Source organism: Muscardinus avellanarius, assembly GCF_963383645.1.
Source record: "Muscardinus avellanarius genome assembly, chromosome: X".
In the NCBI taxonomy this organism is placed as follows: domain Eukaryota; kingdom Metazoa; phylum Chordata; class Mammalia; order Rodentia; family Gliridae; genus Muscardinus; species Muscardinus avellanarius.
This window is the reverse complement of record NC_137792.1, coordinates 9,091,499-9,105,903: the sequence shown is the minus strand read 5'-3', so window position 1 is coordinate 9,105,903 and position 14,405 is coordinate 9,091,499. Positions and strand designations below refer to the sequence as shown.

Below are 14,405 nucleotides of genomic sequence, written 5' to 3'. Positions count from 1 at the left end.
TAATCCAAGTACTTGGGAGTCCAGACAGGAGGATTGCCAGTTCGATGCCAGCCTTAGCAACTTAGTGGGGACTGTCAGCAACTTAGTGAGACCCTGTTTCAAAATAAAAAATAAAAAGGGCTGGGAGTGTAGCTTAGAGGCTGAATGCCCTGGGTTCAATTCCCAGTAGAAAATAAAACATTTGTAGCAGTTTGACTTTTTCAGTTAACAATCAATTCTATCTGATAAGAGGACTTTAACCATACATCTGAAATTGATAATGTCAAAATCTATGCTGGAAATATCAGAACATGTAGGGAAGAGAGCAAATGGGACCGCAGTTCTTATAAAAAGAAGAAAAAGAAAAAGAAAGATGGTATATGCCAAAGCGATATACATAAGTCAATCGCACCCTGGAAAATGAGTAATAATATTAAGATAGATTTTATAGTAATTTGCTCCTTTTTAATTGTTTAGGTAAAATTTTTGCAATTAAATTGTCTTTGGTTAAATTTTCTTTAACTGGAGTATTGGATTTAACATTCTTGGGAATGATTCCCAATGGAAACTATTTGTTATCTGATTTGGCTCTATTTTATCATTGAAAGTAGTCAGAAACAATAAGATATATTTTCTTTCAGACTTATTTTGGGTTCAGGAGATAATCAGATGGGTGAAATATCAGAGAAATGGCCTGGAAATGAAGATGGAATCAGTCTTTGCTCTCTGTGACTCTGGTTCAAGTATTTTATATAATAACCCAGAGGCTAAAGGGCCGCCTAAAATTATTAACCTGGAAACCTGACCCCAGTGTCTCTAAGAAAGCACTACCCTAGGGAGGAACATTTCCAATGGCCTCTTCATTATCAGCACTGTGATCCATCCATACATTTTGTACGTTGCATACATATATACATTGGCAGGGAGAATGGACAGAAGTTGCATGCCTTGAAAGTTAGGGTTAGAGCTCTTTGCACGAGCTGAACTCTTTGTTTCTAAATTAAGATTTCCTCACCCACCAGTGGCCACTGCAATCAGGCAAAGCCACCCTGATAAGAGGTGCAGAGAAATGCCCATTCAGCATTATTCTGTGTGCTGTCTTTCATCAGCCCACTGAATTAAAACCTAGTGAAGGAGTTTATAATTTCTTTTGGTCTATGTATCATGATACATCCTACATGACAAAGTTAGGCACCAGGAGTGAGCCATGTGGATAATGGGCACATGAACTGGTTGAAGATAAAGTCACGGTTCATTGCTCCGAGGGGTTCTCAGTAATACGCAACTAATAGAAATACTGCTCCGTGTTGTAGTTAAAAATGTGATGTGAGCCGGGTGTGGTGGTACGTGCTTATAATCCCAGTACTTGGGAGGCTGAGACAGGAGGATGGCAGGTTCGTGGCCAGCTGCAGGTACCTAGTGAGATCCTCTGTAACTAACTGAGACCCTGTTTCCAAATGAAGAATAAAAAATAGAGCTGGGGGTATAGCTCGAAGGTAGAATGACTCTGGCTCAATCCCCAGTTCTGCAAAAACAGAATAAAAAATAGGGATGGGGGTACAGGTCAAAGGTAGAATGTCCTTGGGTTCAATCTTCACTAATACAAAAAATATATATGATGCATTGTTAATTTAACACGCATAGCATTATTTCAGCTACCTCTTTTATATCTCTATCATCCTCCCTCTCCTATCAATTGCCAATGTCAATCTCAGACATGTATGGGCAAGGGGAGGGAGGAATGTTCCAGAGGGAAATGCTCCAAGTGTGATGTGCATGTTTATTTTTATCACTCTACCTCAGTGTGATGTGTAATTTTCAGTGAACAAAAAAGGGATACAAAATATGATGCAACTCTAAATAAGCTTCTTCTTGAACACTCTTCTCTTTTATTGCCAAATTTAAGCCATCCTGTTTCCATCAATCATCGAGGAAACATGTTTGAGCAGTGGTGGAAGGTTCACAACTTCCTCAGAAATGCCCACGCATCTCCTTTGCACTCTCTTTCCTCCTGTCTATAGTGCCTCTCTTCCCAGATGTGCCTCTTGTAAGTCTATCTTAGTCCTCCAGAGGTCTGTTCAGGTCTGACCTCCTCCTCAACAAGTTCCCTGGGTGCCTAGGCCAGAGTGAGCCCCTGTAGCCCTAGTTCTCTCACTAAATGTCATGGTTGCCTTCAAGAGTCAATTTCATTTTTGTAGCATTTCGTCTGTGAGCCTCAGTAGAGATGGGATGAAAGCTTCTCAATCTCCAAAATCTCTCAACAGTATTGACAACAGGGTATTGTTTGAAGTTCAGTGGGTATTGTTCAGTAGCTATCCAACTAATTTATTTTTTTTCAGTTGAAATATTCTATAATTATTTTTTGTGCATTTATTTAGTTTGCTTCATTTAGATTTTGAATTACTTGTATAAAAGGAATCCGCTTTGCATACCTTCTGTTTTTTCACAGTACTAAGCAAACATAGGTGCTTAATAAGTATTTGTTTAAATGAATTAGTAATGTTATTGAAAATTTTTCTAAGTATGATTACTTCGTATGAGGTGCATAATTTTCCCAAGGAAATATTCTTATGAATATGTAATGCTAAAGGGATTTACCCTTTAGTTAAACAATTTGAGGATGACTTTAGGATATAGAATATAGAATAAGTGTGCTATAATGAGTATTAACATGAGTATCCTCAGAAGAATGGGAACGAACCTACCAGATAATCAAGCAATATCACTTCTGGGTGTCTACCCAAAAGAATGGAAACCAAATGACCAAAGAAATGCATGTGTATCTATATACATAGCCCCACAACTCACCATTGCCAAACTGCGGAACTAACCATGATGTCCATCAACAGATGAATGGATTACAAAACTATGGGATATGTATACAATGTAATTTTACTCAGCCATAAAGAAAAACACAATTACATCATTTACAGAAAAATGGATGGAACTGGAGAACATTATGCCAAGTGATATTAGTCACTCACAGAAAGTAAAAAATCAAGTGTCCTCACTAATATGTGAAAGTTAGGGAGAAAATGGGTCATAGGTGGAACTCTAGACAAAGAAGGAGAAACCTTAGCTGAGTAAAGGAGGCAAAATAACTGAGTGTGATGGGAGGGGAAAGAGGGAAACTCCCAATGCACATGATGTACATTCACAAACATATCAAAGCCAATCACTAAGCCAAACATGAGGAGGGAGGAAGAGGGAATGGGATGGGAATTGGGGAAGGGCTAAACGAGTGATGTGTGCATGTGTGCCTCTACCATCTTGTACCCCTTGAAGATGTATGACTACAATGCACCAATAAAAAAGTAAAATAATGTATTAACATTAGTGGGTCGTCTTTTTGTTGACTTTTAGTTTTTGTCCACAAAGAGTGCATCATCTTTTTTGTAGGGCCCGACAATGCACAGCAGAAAATAGAACCTCATCACACAGCAGTGCTTGGGGAAGGTGACAGTGTCCAAGTGGAGAACAAGGTACGTGTAATATCCTTTAAATTTCTACGAGTTTAGAAAAATACTTAAATATCCGGTGTGACTGGATTTCTTTTTCGCTTCCTTGGGAAATAAGCGATCCATCTGTCCATTTCATTAATGTCTGATGTTGCTATTGGTTTTAAGTTTCATGTGCATTAATTCCTTATCTTCAGGCGTCATGTAAAGTCCCCATTTTTAAATACTTTTACTAGCATATTGCCATTAGATATTACAACGAGGACCAATGTGATGCAAAGAATGTATGATCACGGCTCTTGGTACACTTTGCTCTGCATTCTACCCAGCCCGGCTTCCCTCCTCCCTCCCCACACTGCTAGCGGAACTGGAAGTAATACCTTTATGTATTACCAGTGTGTTATTTGAAATGTTTCCTTCTTCCATTCTCCTTTTTCCTTTCCCCACATCCCGCCCTCAGTCCCCACTGTGTACTCCTACAAATTTGAATCTGGAGGTGACACCTCTTTCTTGTCTTTTCATTTTCTTCCTTTGTAAAAATAGATGCATTTTTCTTTTGGCACAAATAAAAATGAATCAGCCCTCTAGAAATAATATATAGATCCGTAAGCATTATCCCACAGAGCCCTTTGAAAATAATCCCCGTGTCGACCTGAGAGGAGCACGCGCTATGTTTTATAGTTGTCCTTTGATAAATCTCTGCTTTTAAAGTGGTTTTTAAAATGTTTTAGGAGTCTAGAGAGGCGTTTCGTCTAGGCTTCCAGGTTTCTTTCTTATATCTGTTTCGTTCCATCGAGTAGGTCACTCACTTTCAAGGTTGTCTATTAAGCCAATAGGACTGCTCTGTGTCATTCTAATAAAGAGGACTGGGGAGACAGTTGTGCAGAAGTTTCTGAAAAGATGCACTTTGAGAAGGAGGGATGAGAGCGCTTTCAGGATGCAGGTGACTGTAGAGAGACAGCCTGCCTCGCTTCTTTCTGGCCCTCTGACCCCGGTATTATACAATGCAGCAGACTTCAGGAATGATTATGTCTTAGCCCATTTTTCTGGCAGCTCACTTGGTAATGCCTTAATCCTTTGCAGCAGTTCCATAAAGTGTAAAGTAAATAGGAGAAAAATCTCATAAGCATCATCAAAAGATGAATAATTCAGGATCTGTGCCCTTTAATATTAGCCCGAACCATATGAAGCTACTACTGTTTATTTTTCAGTACTGGGGATTGAACCCAGGGCAATTCTACTCCTGAGCTATACCCTCAGCCCTAATTTTTATTCTTTATTTAGTAACAGTCTCACTATGTTGCCAAGGGCCTCACTAAGTAGCTGAGACTGGCTGCAAACCTGAAATCCTCCTGTCTTAGCCTCCTAAGTGCTGGGATTACAAGTGTGAGCCTTGTGCCTGGCTGGAGTACACTCAACATAATCTCAAATAGTCTGAAGAATCCCATGACGTTGACATCAATCATTTCAATTTTGAAGACAAAAAAAGAATGAGAGATTTAGAAGCATCTGTAGTCCCATTGTTAACCAGTGGTTCAAACCTTTACAATATCTTTCCTGTTGTAATTTAAGGATTTTATGTCCTTTTGCAGATATTAGGGGCACGTGCCCTCTTTAAATATGAATTATTTTAAATATTTTTCAGAACTGCGTGTGTGATGCACACCTGTTAATCCTAGTACTTAGAAGACTGAGACAGGAGGATTGCAAGTTGGAGACCAGCCTCAGGCACCTAGTGAGTCCCTGATTCAAAATAAAAGAATAAAATAGGGCTGAGATGTAGCTCAGGGGTAGAATGTCTCTGAGTTCAATCCCCAGTACTACAATAGAAGTATAGATGTGTGTGTGTGTGTGTGTGTGTGTGTGTGTGTGTAATTTTTCATAGAAATCAAAGTTGTCTATGGTGCTGCCTACACTTGGACACAGAATAATAACCAAACTGCATGTAGCCTAATGTCTGTCAAGACAGAAATGCTGCTTGCTAACGAATTAAGAGTTTCAGCTGATCCTTTTCTATCCTGGTTGTCCCCTGTCCTTCTGGCTTCCCTCATCGCTTTTTTTCTGGTGTTCTATTTTACCTTCCACTTCCTTGTTATCTGCACTGTGTAGGTAATATAGGAAAAGCCAAGGTAGCCAAGTGTAACCAGGTAATATTAGAAATTAATCTGATATCAATATTGGTTCTGGCTTATGTATAGCTTTCATGTCTCTTTTCTGTACTGAATTGAAGAGGATTGTAGGTTTGATAACAGCCTTAGCAACCTAGCGAGGCCCTCCACAACCTAGCAAGAGCCTGTTTCCAAACAAGGAATAAAAAAAGGGCTGGAGACAAGCTCAGAAGTAGAATGCCTCTGGGTTCAATCCCCAGCAACACACACACACACACACACACACACACACACACACCCTTCAAGTTGAGCACAGTGGTTCATACCTGTAATCCTGGTAATTGGGAGGCTGAGAGGAAAGTCACAGGTGTTTCAGACCAGTGCATGGACACTTAGTGATATCCTGTCTCAGAATAAAAACTAAAAATGGCTGGGGGGGGGTATAGCTCAGTGGTAGAGCACCTCTGGGTTCAATCTCCAGTACCACAAAACAGTTTTATTTTAGTGTGTGTGTGTGTGTGTGTGTGTGTGTGTGTGTGTGTGTGTGTTACCAGGGTTGAAACCCAGGGGCATTCTACGTCCAAACTATATTCCCAGCACTATTTTTTATTTATTCTTTATTCTTTATTTTTAAACAGGGTCTCACTAAGTTGCAGAGGGCCTCACTGAGTAGCTGAGGCTATTCTCAAACCCGCAATCCTCCTGTCTCAGCCTCCCAAGTACTGGGATCACAAGCATGTGCCACCACATAGGCTCACAAAACAGTTTTATAAAAAGAGTCTATTCAAGCTGTGTGTGGTGGCGCATGCTTGTAATCCCCACGCTTGGGAGGTGGAGACAGGAGGATCACGCAGATTTGAAGCCAGCCTCTCTGGCTTAAGAGACCCGGTTTCTAAATTAAAAAAAATATATATAAAATAGGTCTCAGAGTGTAGCCTGGGGGTAGAAAGGCTTCCAGGAACCCCAGTACCACCAAAAAGAGAGAGAGAGAGAGAGAGAGAGAGAGAGAGAGAGAGAGAGACTACTCAGATCTAACACAGACCAATAAAAGGAATTTAAAGGGCGAATCAAAATGTGTTTAACTAACTAGAGTTTTATTGTATCGCAGCCACACCCATTTGTTTCTGTAATGGATTCTTTCACACCATAAAGTCAGAATTTAATTGTGACAGAAACTGGATGACCCACAAAGCCTAAAACTTTGTGGCCTTTACAGAAAGTTTGCCATTCCCTGGTATGCTACATTCTAGGTACACAATAATAATAGTTAGAATGTTTACTGATCCAAACACTGAATAACCGATCATATCACGTAGATGTTATCTAATGAAGATTCATACCCTATGTTTGAAGACTTAGGAAACATAGCAATTTCTATAACCAGAAATAGGCCTTAAAGAACCCCAACTCCGTCAGGCTCTAAGCCAGGGCTGTCCTCAGCATAGAATAAGCTTTAGCCTGAGGAGCCCGTAAAGAAGGGAGATCTGACTACCTGGGATTGCACTAAGTTGCAGTAAGGAATGCGGGGCTAACTTGGTCCCTGGCTTGCTTTTGATTTTGTGTCTTTCTTGCACTTTTACCACATCTCATTACCATGCCTTCCAGCATCATGCCCATCTTCTTGATCGACCAGCAGTGTGGTCAGTTTCCTTTAGAGTGGCCAATCTCTACAGCAAGAGAAGGCTAACTTAGGAGAGCATACCTTCTCTCTGCCCCAGTTCTCCTTGCTTCATCTTAGCATATATTCGACCCATCTCAGAACAGCACTTGCCAACCCGCAGGGACCCCTGACTTCCTTACTCAGGGGGTGAATAGCTTTTTGTGGCCATTATTCTGAACTTATGAGTAGCAATGGCAGTGGGCTTGGTATATGCTACATTTAAGAGTCTTTGGAGCCACAGTAGCACCTGCTTGTAATGCCAGCACCTGGGAGGCTGAGACAGGAGGATGGCAGGTTTGAAGCCAGCCTCAGCAACTTAGCAAGACCCTCAGCAACTTAACAAGACACTTTTCCAAAAATGAAAAATAAAAATGGCTGGGAGTATAGCTCATAGGTACAATGGCCCTAGGTTCAATCCCCAGTACCAAAAACAAAAGTCTTTGGGCCAGACTCTTTTACTTCTTGGAGGAAACCCAGACCACAGTAGCTTCAAAACAGACATATGTTTTTCAGAGTTCTTCGAGATTGGAATCAACCTCAGGGTACTCTGGACACTTAATCCTGGGCTGATACAGTCACCCTGGCAACGCCTCTGTTTCAAGGGCTCCAGCTCCCTGTGTCGCTCTGGCTCACAGCTGGTGCTCTGGGCTTTTCTCCTAAGCAGCGATTGCCCTGACAGATTCATGATTAGGAGCAAATGATTTTAATATGATAAGCTCCAGCTCACCTTGAGGCCCATGTTTATACAAGTGTCCTACTTATTTTTATAGTTTATCTCATTTTATTCTTATTGATGCATTGTAATTATACATCAAAATGAGGTTGGGAATGATACAGATATACATGCGCACAGCATTTGGCATGTTTCCCTCCAGATCCTACCCAGCCCCCTCCTGCTTCCCATTCATGATATTGAAATTGGTATTGATAACTTCACATATGAACATAGCATTATTTGAACTGTTTCCTTCATTACGTCACCCCTTTGCCCTCCACGCGTCCCTTCCCAAATTCCCTACTGTCATCTCTCCTCATTTATCTGGAGTCTTATTTGTTTCCCAATTTCTCTCTAACATCCACATATGAGTGCAAATATGACCCTTCACTTTCCGAGACTGGCCAATCTCACTTAGCAAAGTATTCTCTAGGGCCATTCATTTTCCTGCAAAAAAAAAAAACATAATTATATTCTTTTCATGACTTTGTGAAATTCCATTGTTTATGTATATACCACAGTTTCGTTATCCAGCCACCAGGCTGATTCCATAGTTTGGCTATTGTGAATCGTGCTGCTACAAATATGCAAATAGTCATGTATCACTATAGTTTTCTGAGTTCAATTCCTTTGGAAAGATCCCCAGTGGGATACTGTTTATAGATTAGCAAAGTCACCTGTAGTGTACTGAGATAGATAATCAGTTCCTCATTGGCTGTCATCAAAACATACTTCTGAGTAACCACACTCTTGAACTGGCACCATTCATGGGGAACTCATTAAAATAAGAAGTTGGACATTTGATTAAAATAACCATTGAAGGACAGAAATAAAACAAATACTCTAATTTTTTGCTTATTCATGTGTAAAAGTTCATGATAAAAGAAACCACTAATTTTTAAAAACTGATAACAGCTGTTTTATATTTCCATTGGCCCCAAAAGTGCAAACAATGAAGTCTAGTAAGTACAATTACATGCAGTGAACTCATGCTAAAGTTCAGTTTCTTTCTGGTGATTTTTAAGATAATGTATCACTGTGTTAGATGCTTTTATGGCAAAAGCGTGACCTTAGATTCCTTCTCAAAGCCCTACTGTTATCTCAACCTTTGTATTTTAATCAATCAAACGAACAAAGGTAGAAAACCATAGTTGGGAAGTTATCAACACATCAAATGAGTTATAGGACTTTCTTCTGGTCTTTAATCATTTATTGTTATATCAGCAGGATTCAAGACATATCTTAGCAATAATACTTATGGAATAACAAGAGAAATTTTTTTCAAAGTAAGTTTTAAGTAAGCTGCAAAGGGCCTAAGTCTGAACCAGGAACGTAGAGAATGTCCACCAATTGGGGGGAAAAAAAAACATGATCTGGGCCCCTAAGATTAAGAATTATAGTTGGGATAATTCTGCACAAAGCAGTATTACTAGTAGTCTTCTGTTAACTTTGAGTTTTTCTCATCAGACTCCATAAAAGCATTGACCTAGAGCCACACCAGCACTCATATCTTAAACAGGGCTTTCATTTCCTTTGGTTTTGTATGATTTTCATCATTTGCCACCATGGGCAAAGTCACCATTGACAAGAAGTTTCAAGATAACAGCTAGTGAAACTTTGGGAACTTCGAACCACATCAGCATTCTACGAAAACATGCATAAAGAGGACCAGATTTTACCAAAGAAGACTAGCTAAGGAAAGCAAAAATGATATATTTAGGAAAAAAAGAAAAAGACATCAAAGAGATCTGGTTTAGATTAGAGGAGAAAGAGCCATTCAGAGGTTAAATTTGTGGAAAAGTATAAAGGAAATGGACTTTCCTCCACATTTCAATGATAGAAAATTGGGCTTTTAAAAATTGACAATACCTTATGAATATTTGCACACTTAAATATTTGAGAAAATAAATTTTAATGGCCATATGATATTTTCTCTTAAAAACATCATAATCATTTAACTAACGTCTAGCTATTGGAGAACCATTTCCAATTTTTACTCTGATAATTAGTGCTATGATGAAGATACTATATAAAACAAAGTTTTTCCTTAAATTACATTGCTAAAACTGGTATTATTGGATCAGATGTTATTGGAACAATATTGGAGGTTTGGAGTCTTATTTTCAAAATTCTTTTTGGAAGAAGTACTATACCAATATAAAATATTAAAAAAGATATATGAAAGTAAGCCAGGCATGTTAGTACATGCCTATAGTCTCAGTACTTGGGAGGCTGAGACAGGAGGGTCATAAGTTCAAGGCCAACTTGAGATAACTTAGAGAGACCCTGTTTCAAAATTTAAAAAATAAAAGGGTTGGGGGTATAGTTTAAAGGCAAAACTCCCTGAGTTCAGTCCCTGGTATCACAAAGAAGATATATGAAAGTATATCTTTAACTGTATCTGCACTAGCATTTGATATTATGATGAATACTTTTGTAATTTTTTGGGGGGGAATAAAATCCTTAATTCTAAAGAAAAACTTTTAGAAAACTTTAATAAAATGGGGTCCTTTTGGAAAGAAATTTGAGCAGATGTTCCTTAGATACTCTTTTCATAAAGTTATATGTAGTGCAACATTTTTGAAGCATATTTTACATTAATAGTAATAAATGTCAAAATAATAAAATATTTTATTTGGATTTGTGTAAGTCAGTTTCCCTTTTAAAAAGTATATTGTTAGTAAGAAATTATAAGTTCTACGAAGTAAGCCAATTCAATCACAGTTTTTTCATGAAGATGACTCTAGTTAAAGATGTTCTGTAATTCGCCTTTAATTTGAAAATGTTAGTATTTGGTGACTTGGGCTGACTTCTGAGTTATAGTTGCCACTAAATATCTTAAGGAATAAACATTGCCATATTGAATGTTGCACAAAAAACTATTTTTGGAATTTGTACTCAGAATTAGGAACATCAGGTCAACAATTTTTCCCAATCTGACATTGTGAAAATAACATTATCTATTGTTTGATAATTTCTTCGTCCACTTTAGGATCCTGAGAAAAGCCATTTTGTCTTAATTGCTGGGGAGCCATTAAGAGAACCAGTTGTCCAACATGGTAAGCCTAAAATGACAGTGATGTTCTTAGTCGACTTTCTTTGAAAGTAATGAACATGTATAGTATTGCTTAAAATACTGGATTTTTTTTTGTCCTATCACCAAATCGATGGCTGTTGTTTCTCCTTTATTGTCAGAGGAAAATATACATGAGGATTTTGTTCCTACATTCACTTCTTTTTGAAATAAAGAAACATTTCTTCAGTACATATCATGTGTAGGACATTGATCTTGGAACTGGGGGAAGTATAAAATAGTGTTACTGTGTTCTGTCTTAGGAGAACTTTTTTCAACTTATAAAAGGCTTTGAAGCTATTAGAGACTTGAATATCATTTTTATCTTTATCAAAAATATCAGTGATTTTAATAATGTCTTAGTCTGTTCTCCGTTGCTATAACAGAATATGTGAGACTGGGTAGCTTATAAAGAAAAGAAATTTATTTAACTCACAGCTCTGGAAGCTGGAAAGTTCAATGACCATGGCACCAGCAGGATCTACATGCTGCTTTGATTCATGGCAGAAAGGCCAGTGGGTACTTTCAGAAGAAACTAAAGACAAGGGGAATATTTTCTTTGAAGCAACTCACTCTTCTGGTAATTTAGCCCATCAAGAGTAAGAAATTACTCTCTGGAGAAAAACATTAACCCCTCTTAACTACCCAATCACCTCTTAAAGGTCCCACCTCCCAACACTGCCATGAAGGCAATCACATTTGAGCCCGATTTGCAGAAGAAACAAACCGTATTCAAACTAGAGCAGATACTGTCCTTGTACTTTATTGCAATATTAGTGAAAGCTGTGAACTTCTTAGGCATACTATTACTTTGAAAGTTTCTCTAGTAGTTAGATCACTCTTTGTTTACTTACACAAAAAATAGATAATTGTGACATAGGAGGAGTATTATGTAAAGGCAGAAAATTCTGGCTTTAGTACCCACACAATCACTCCCACACTTTGAATCTTGACTTCCCCATATGAGAAACATCTGAGAGCACCTAGAACCTAGCTTAATATTCATTTATTCATTTTTTGTTAGTATGGCACAATAAATCCAGGAGCATCCTAGCTCCTGAGCCTTATTTTGTTTTATTTATTTATTTTTTGAGGTACTTGGGATTAAACCCAGGGGCATTCTTCCTCAGAGCTACACCCCCAGCCCTATTTTTTATTCTTTATTTTGAAACAGGTCTCAATAAGTTGCGGAGGGCCTCACTAAGTAGCTGAGGCTGGCCACCAACCGGCAATCCTACTGTCTCAGCCTCCCAAGTACTGGGATTACAAAGATGCACCACCATGCTTGGTTTATTTTTTTTATTTTTTATTTTTTTGCTTTAAACAGAATCTCAGTAAGTTGCTGAGGCTGGCCTCAAATCTATGATCCTCCTGTACTGGAATTACAGGTGTGCCACCATGCCCAGTTTCCAACTTAATAATTATTTTTATTTTTACGTTACTTTTTATTGTTGCATTGTAGTCCAACTTAATATTTAGATGCATGCCTATAAAACATGACATATGTGTACATCTGTAATTATTAAATTCAACATGTGTTAAAATCTCCTTCTGTTACCTTGCTTGGCATGAATTCCCAGATACAATGTTTTCAGAAAAAAACCCAGCTGATCACAAAATTAAAGAAAAAGAATTGTTTAAAAATTTTATTATTTTCGTCCTATTAATAACATAATGGGAATATTAAGTTAAACCCTCTGCACCTGAAGTCTGTGATGTCCATTGTGCATCATTCCAATTGTCACTCCAGAGGTTCACAGCTTGTATTTCCTTTGACTTTGACCTAACAGCACTGAAAGAGTTATTATGAAGGACGGCTGTGGACAAACTGAGTAGCCCATCATCTCTATCTACAGAAGCTAGAATTTAGGTAGGAAAAAGATGTGTGAGATTGAAATCTTTTAAATTGGACAGTCTCCTATGCAAAAGTAGTGAAAAAACAAGAGTCCAACTGAATTAGGTGACAGACAAGAAGAGTGTGACTGCCCCCAGTCACCCTCTACTTGTGTATGTGAGTCCTCTTCCATTGGCTCAGAACACAGAGAACACTAGCTGTGCCTGCAAACAGAAACTCTCACTAACCAGACAAAGTAGACACATCTCTTGAAATATCAGTTGCTAAGAAACAAGGGGCCAGTTGTGGTGATGCACACTTGTAATCCTAGCATTTGGGAGGTGGAGACTGGAGGATCACGGTTCCCAGACAGCCTCAGCTACTTAGCGAAGCACTTCTCAACTCACTGAGATCCTGTTTCAAAAATAAAAGGACTAAAAAATTAGGGCTGGGGGTGTAGCTCAGAGGTACAATGCCCCTGGGTTCCATCCCCAGTACCACACACAAAAAAAGGAAGAAACAAGCATTTCGTTTTTTTTTTTTAATTTTTTATTGGTGCACTGTATTCATACATCATAGTGGGATACAAAAAACTTTTGTAGACATACATGCACACATCGCCCAGTCAGCCCCCACCCGATCCCCACCCCATTCCCTCCCCATCCCTCCTTCCCATGCTTGGCTTATTTTATTTTCAACTTATTAAAGCTCAGAATGTCAGTTTTCCTTTTACTTTCGCATGTTTATCTCCAGACTACTTGGGAGCTAGCACTATTTTTGTGGAGCAACTAATGCCTTGTGCCCCTTGACACCATGTGTTCTTAATTATGTGCCTGCAAATTAGGCACAGGTTGTCATAGGATGTGGGAACTATGATGCAGTTATATCCCATATTTGTTTATTCAGTATACAAAGGTTCTTTCATTTTTTCCTTCCTAATACTATCCAAACCTTCTCTCATGAGAATTTTCAGATAGAATTTCTCTCATGAGCCCCAGATCCATAATACCAACAGTGGACCAAAGGCCACTTTACTGTCTTTAATACCACCATGTCACAATATCCAAAACTGAACTTGTTCTCCCCAGAGCCTCCTAGGTCCTAGGTCAGTTACCCCTAACAAATCCACCATTGACTCAGCCATGCAGACCACACAGCTTTTCTACCTTTAAGTCTCCTGTAAAAATGATAAATCTAATGTGCGCCCGCATGTCTGTCTTTAATCCCAGCATTTGGGAGGCTGAGACAGGAGGATCACAGTTCGCAGACAGCCTTAGCTACTTAGTGAGGCCCTTTGCAACTCAGTGAGACCCTGTTTTGAAATTAAAAAAATAGGGCTGGGTGTGTGATCAGAGGTAGAATGTCCTTGGGTTCCATCCCCAGTGATGAAAAAAATTGATAAACCAGATCACATTACTCCCAACTTAACCCATCGATAATTTTTGATGTCCAAATTTTTCTTTTGTACTGGGGATGGAACCCAGAGGCATTCTACCTCTGATCTATACCCCCAGCCCTCGTTTATTTTAATTTGGAGACAGTATCTTGCTAAATTGCTGAGGCTGGCCTTGAAACTGG

At 38.8% G+C, this 14,405-nt stretch overlaps 1 protein-coding gene across 1 annotated transcript in view; it reads left to right on the top strand.

Annotated features, from left to right (window-relative positions):
- Positions 1–14,405, top strand: part of PIR (pirin) — a gene marked incomplete at both ends in the record, with an annotated part of 99,926 nt that overhangs the window by 83,217 nt on the left and 2,304 nt on the right. The window contains 2 exons of the mRNA XM_080719107.1: positions 3,379–3,461; positions 10,913–10,979. Coding sequence (XP_080575233.1) covers positions 3,379–3,461; positions 10,913–10,979 — 150 coding nt within the window. The remainder of the gene's footprint in view (positions 1–3,378; positions 3,462–10,912; positions 10,980–14,405) is intronic.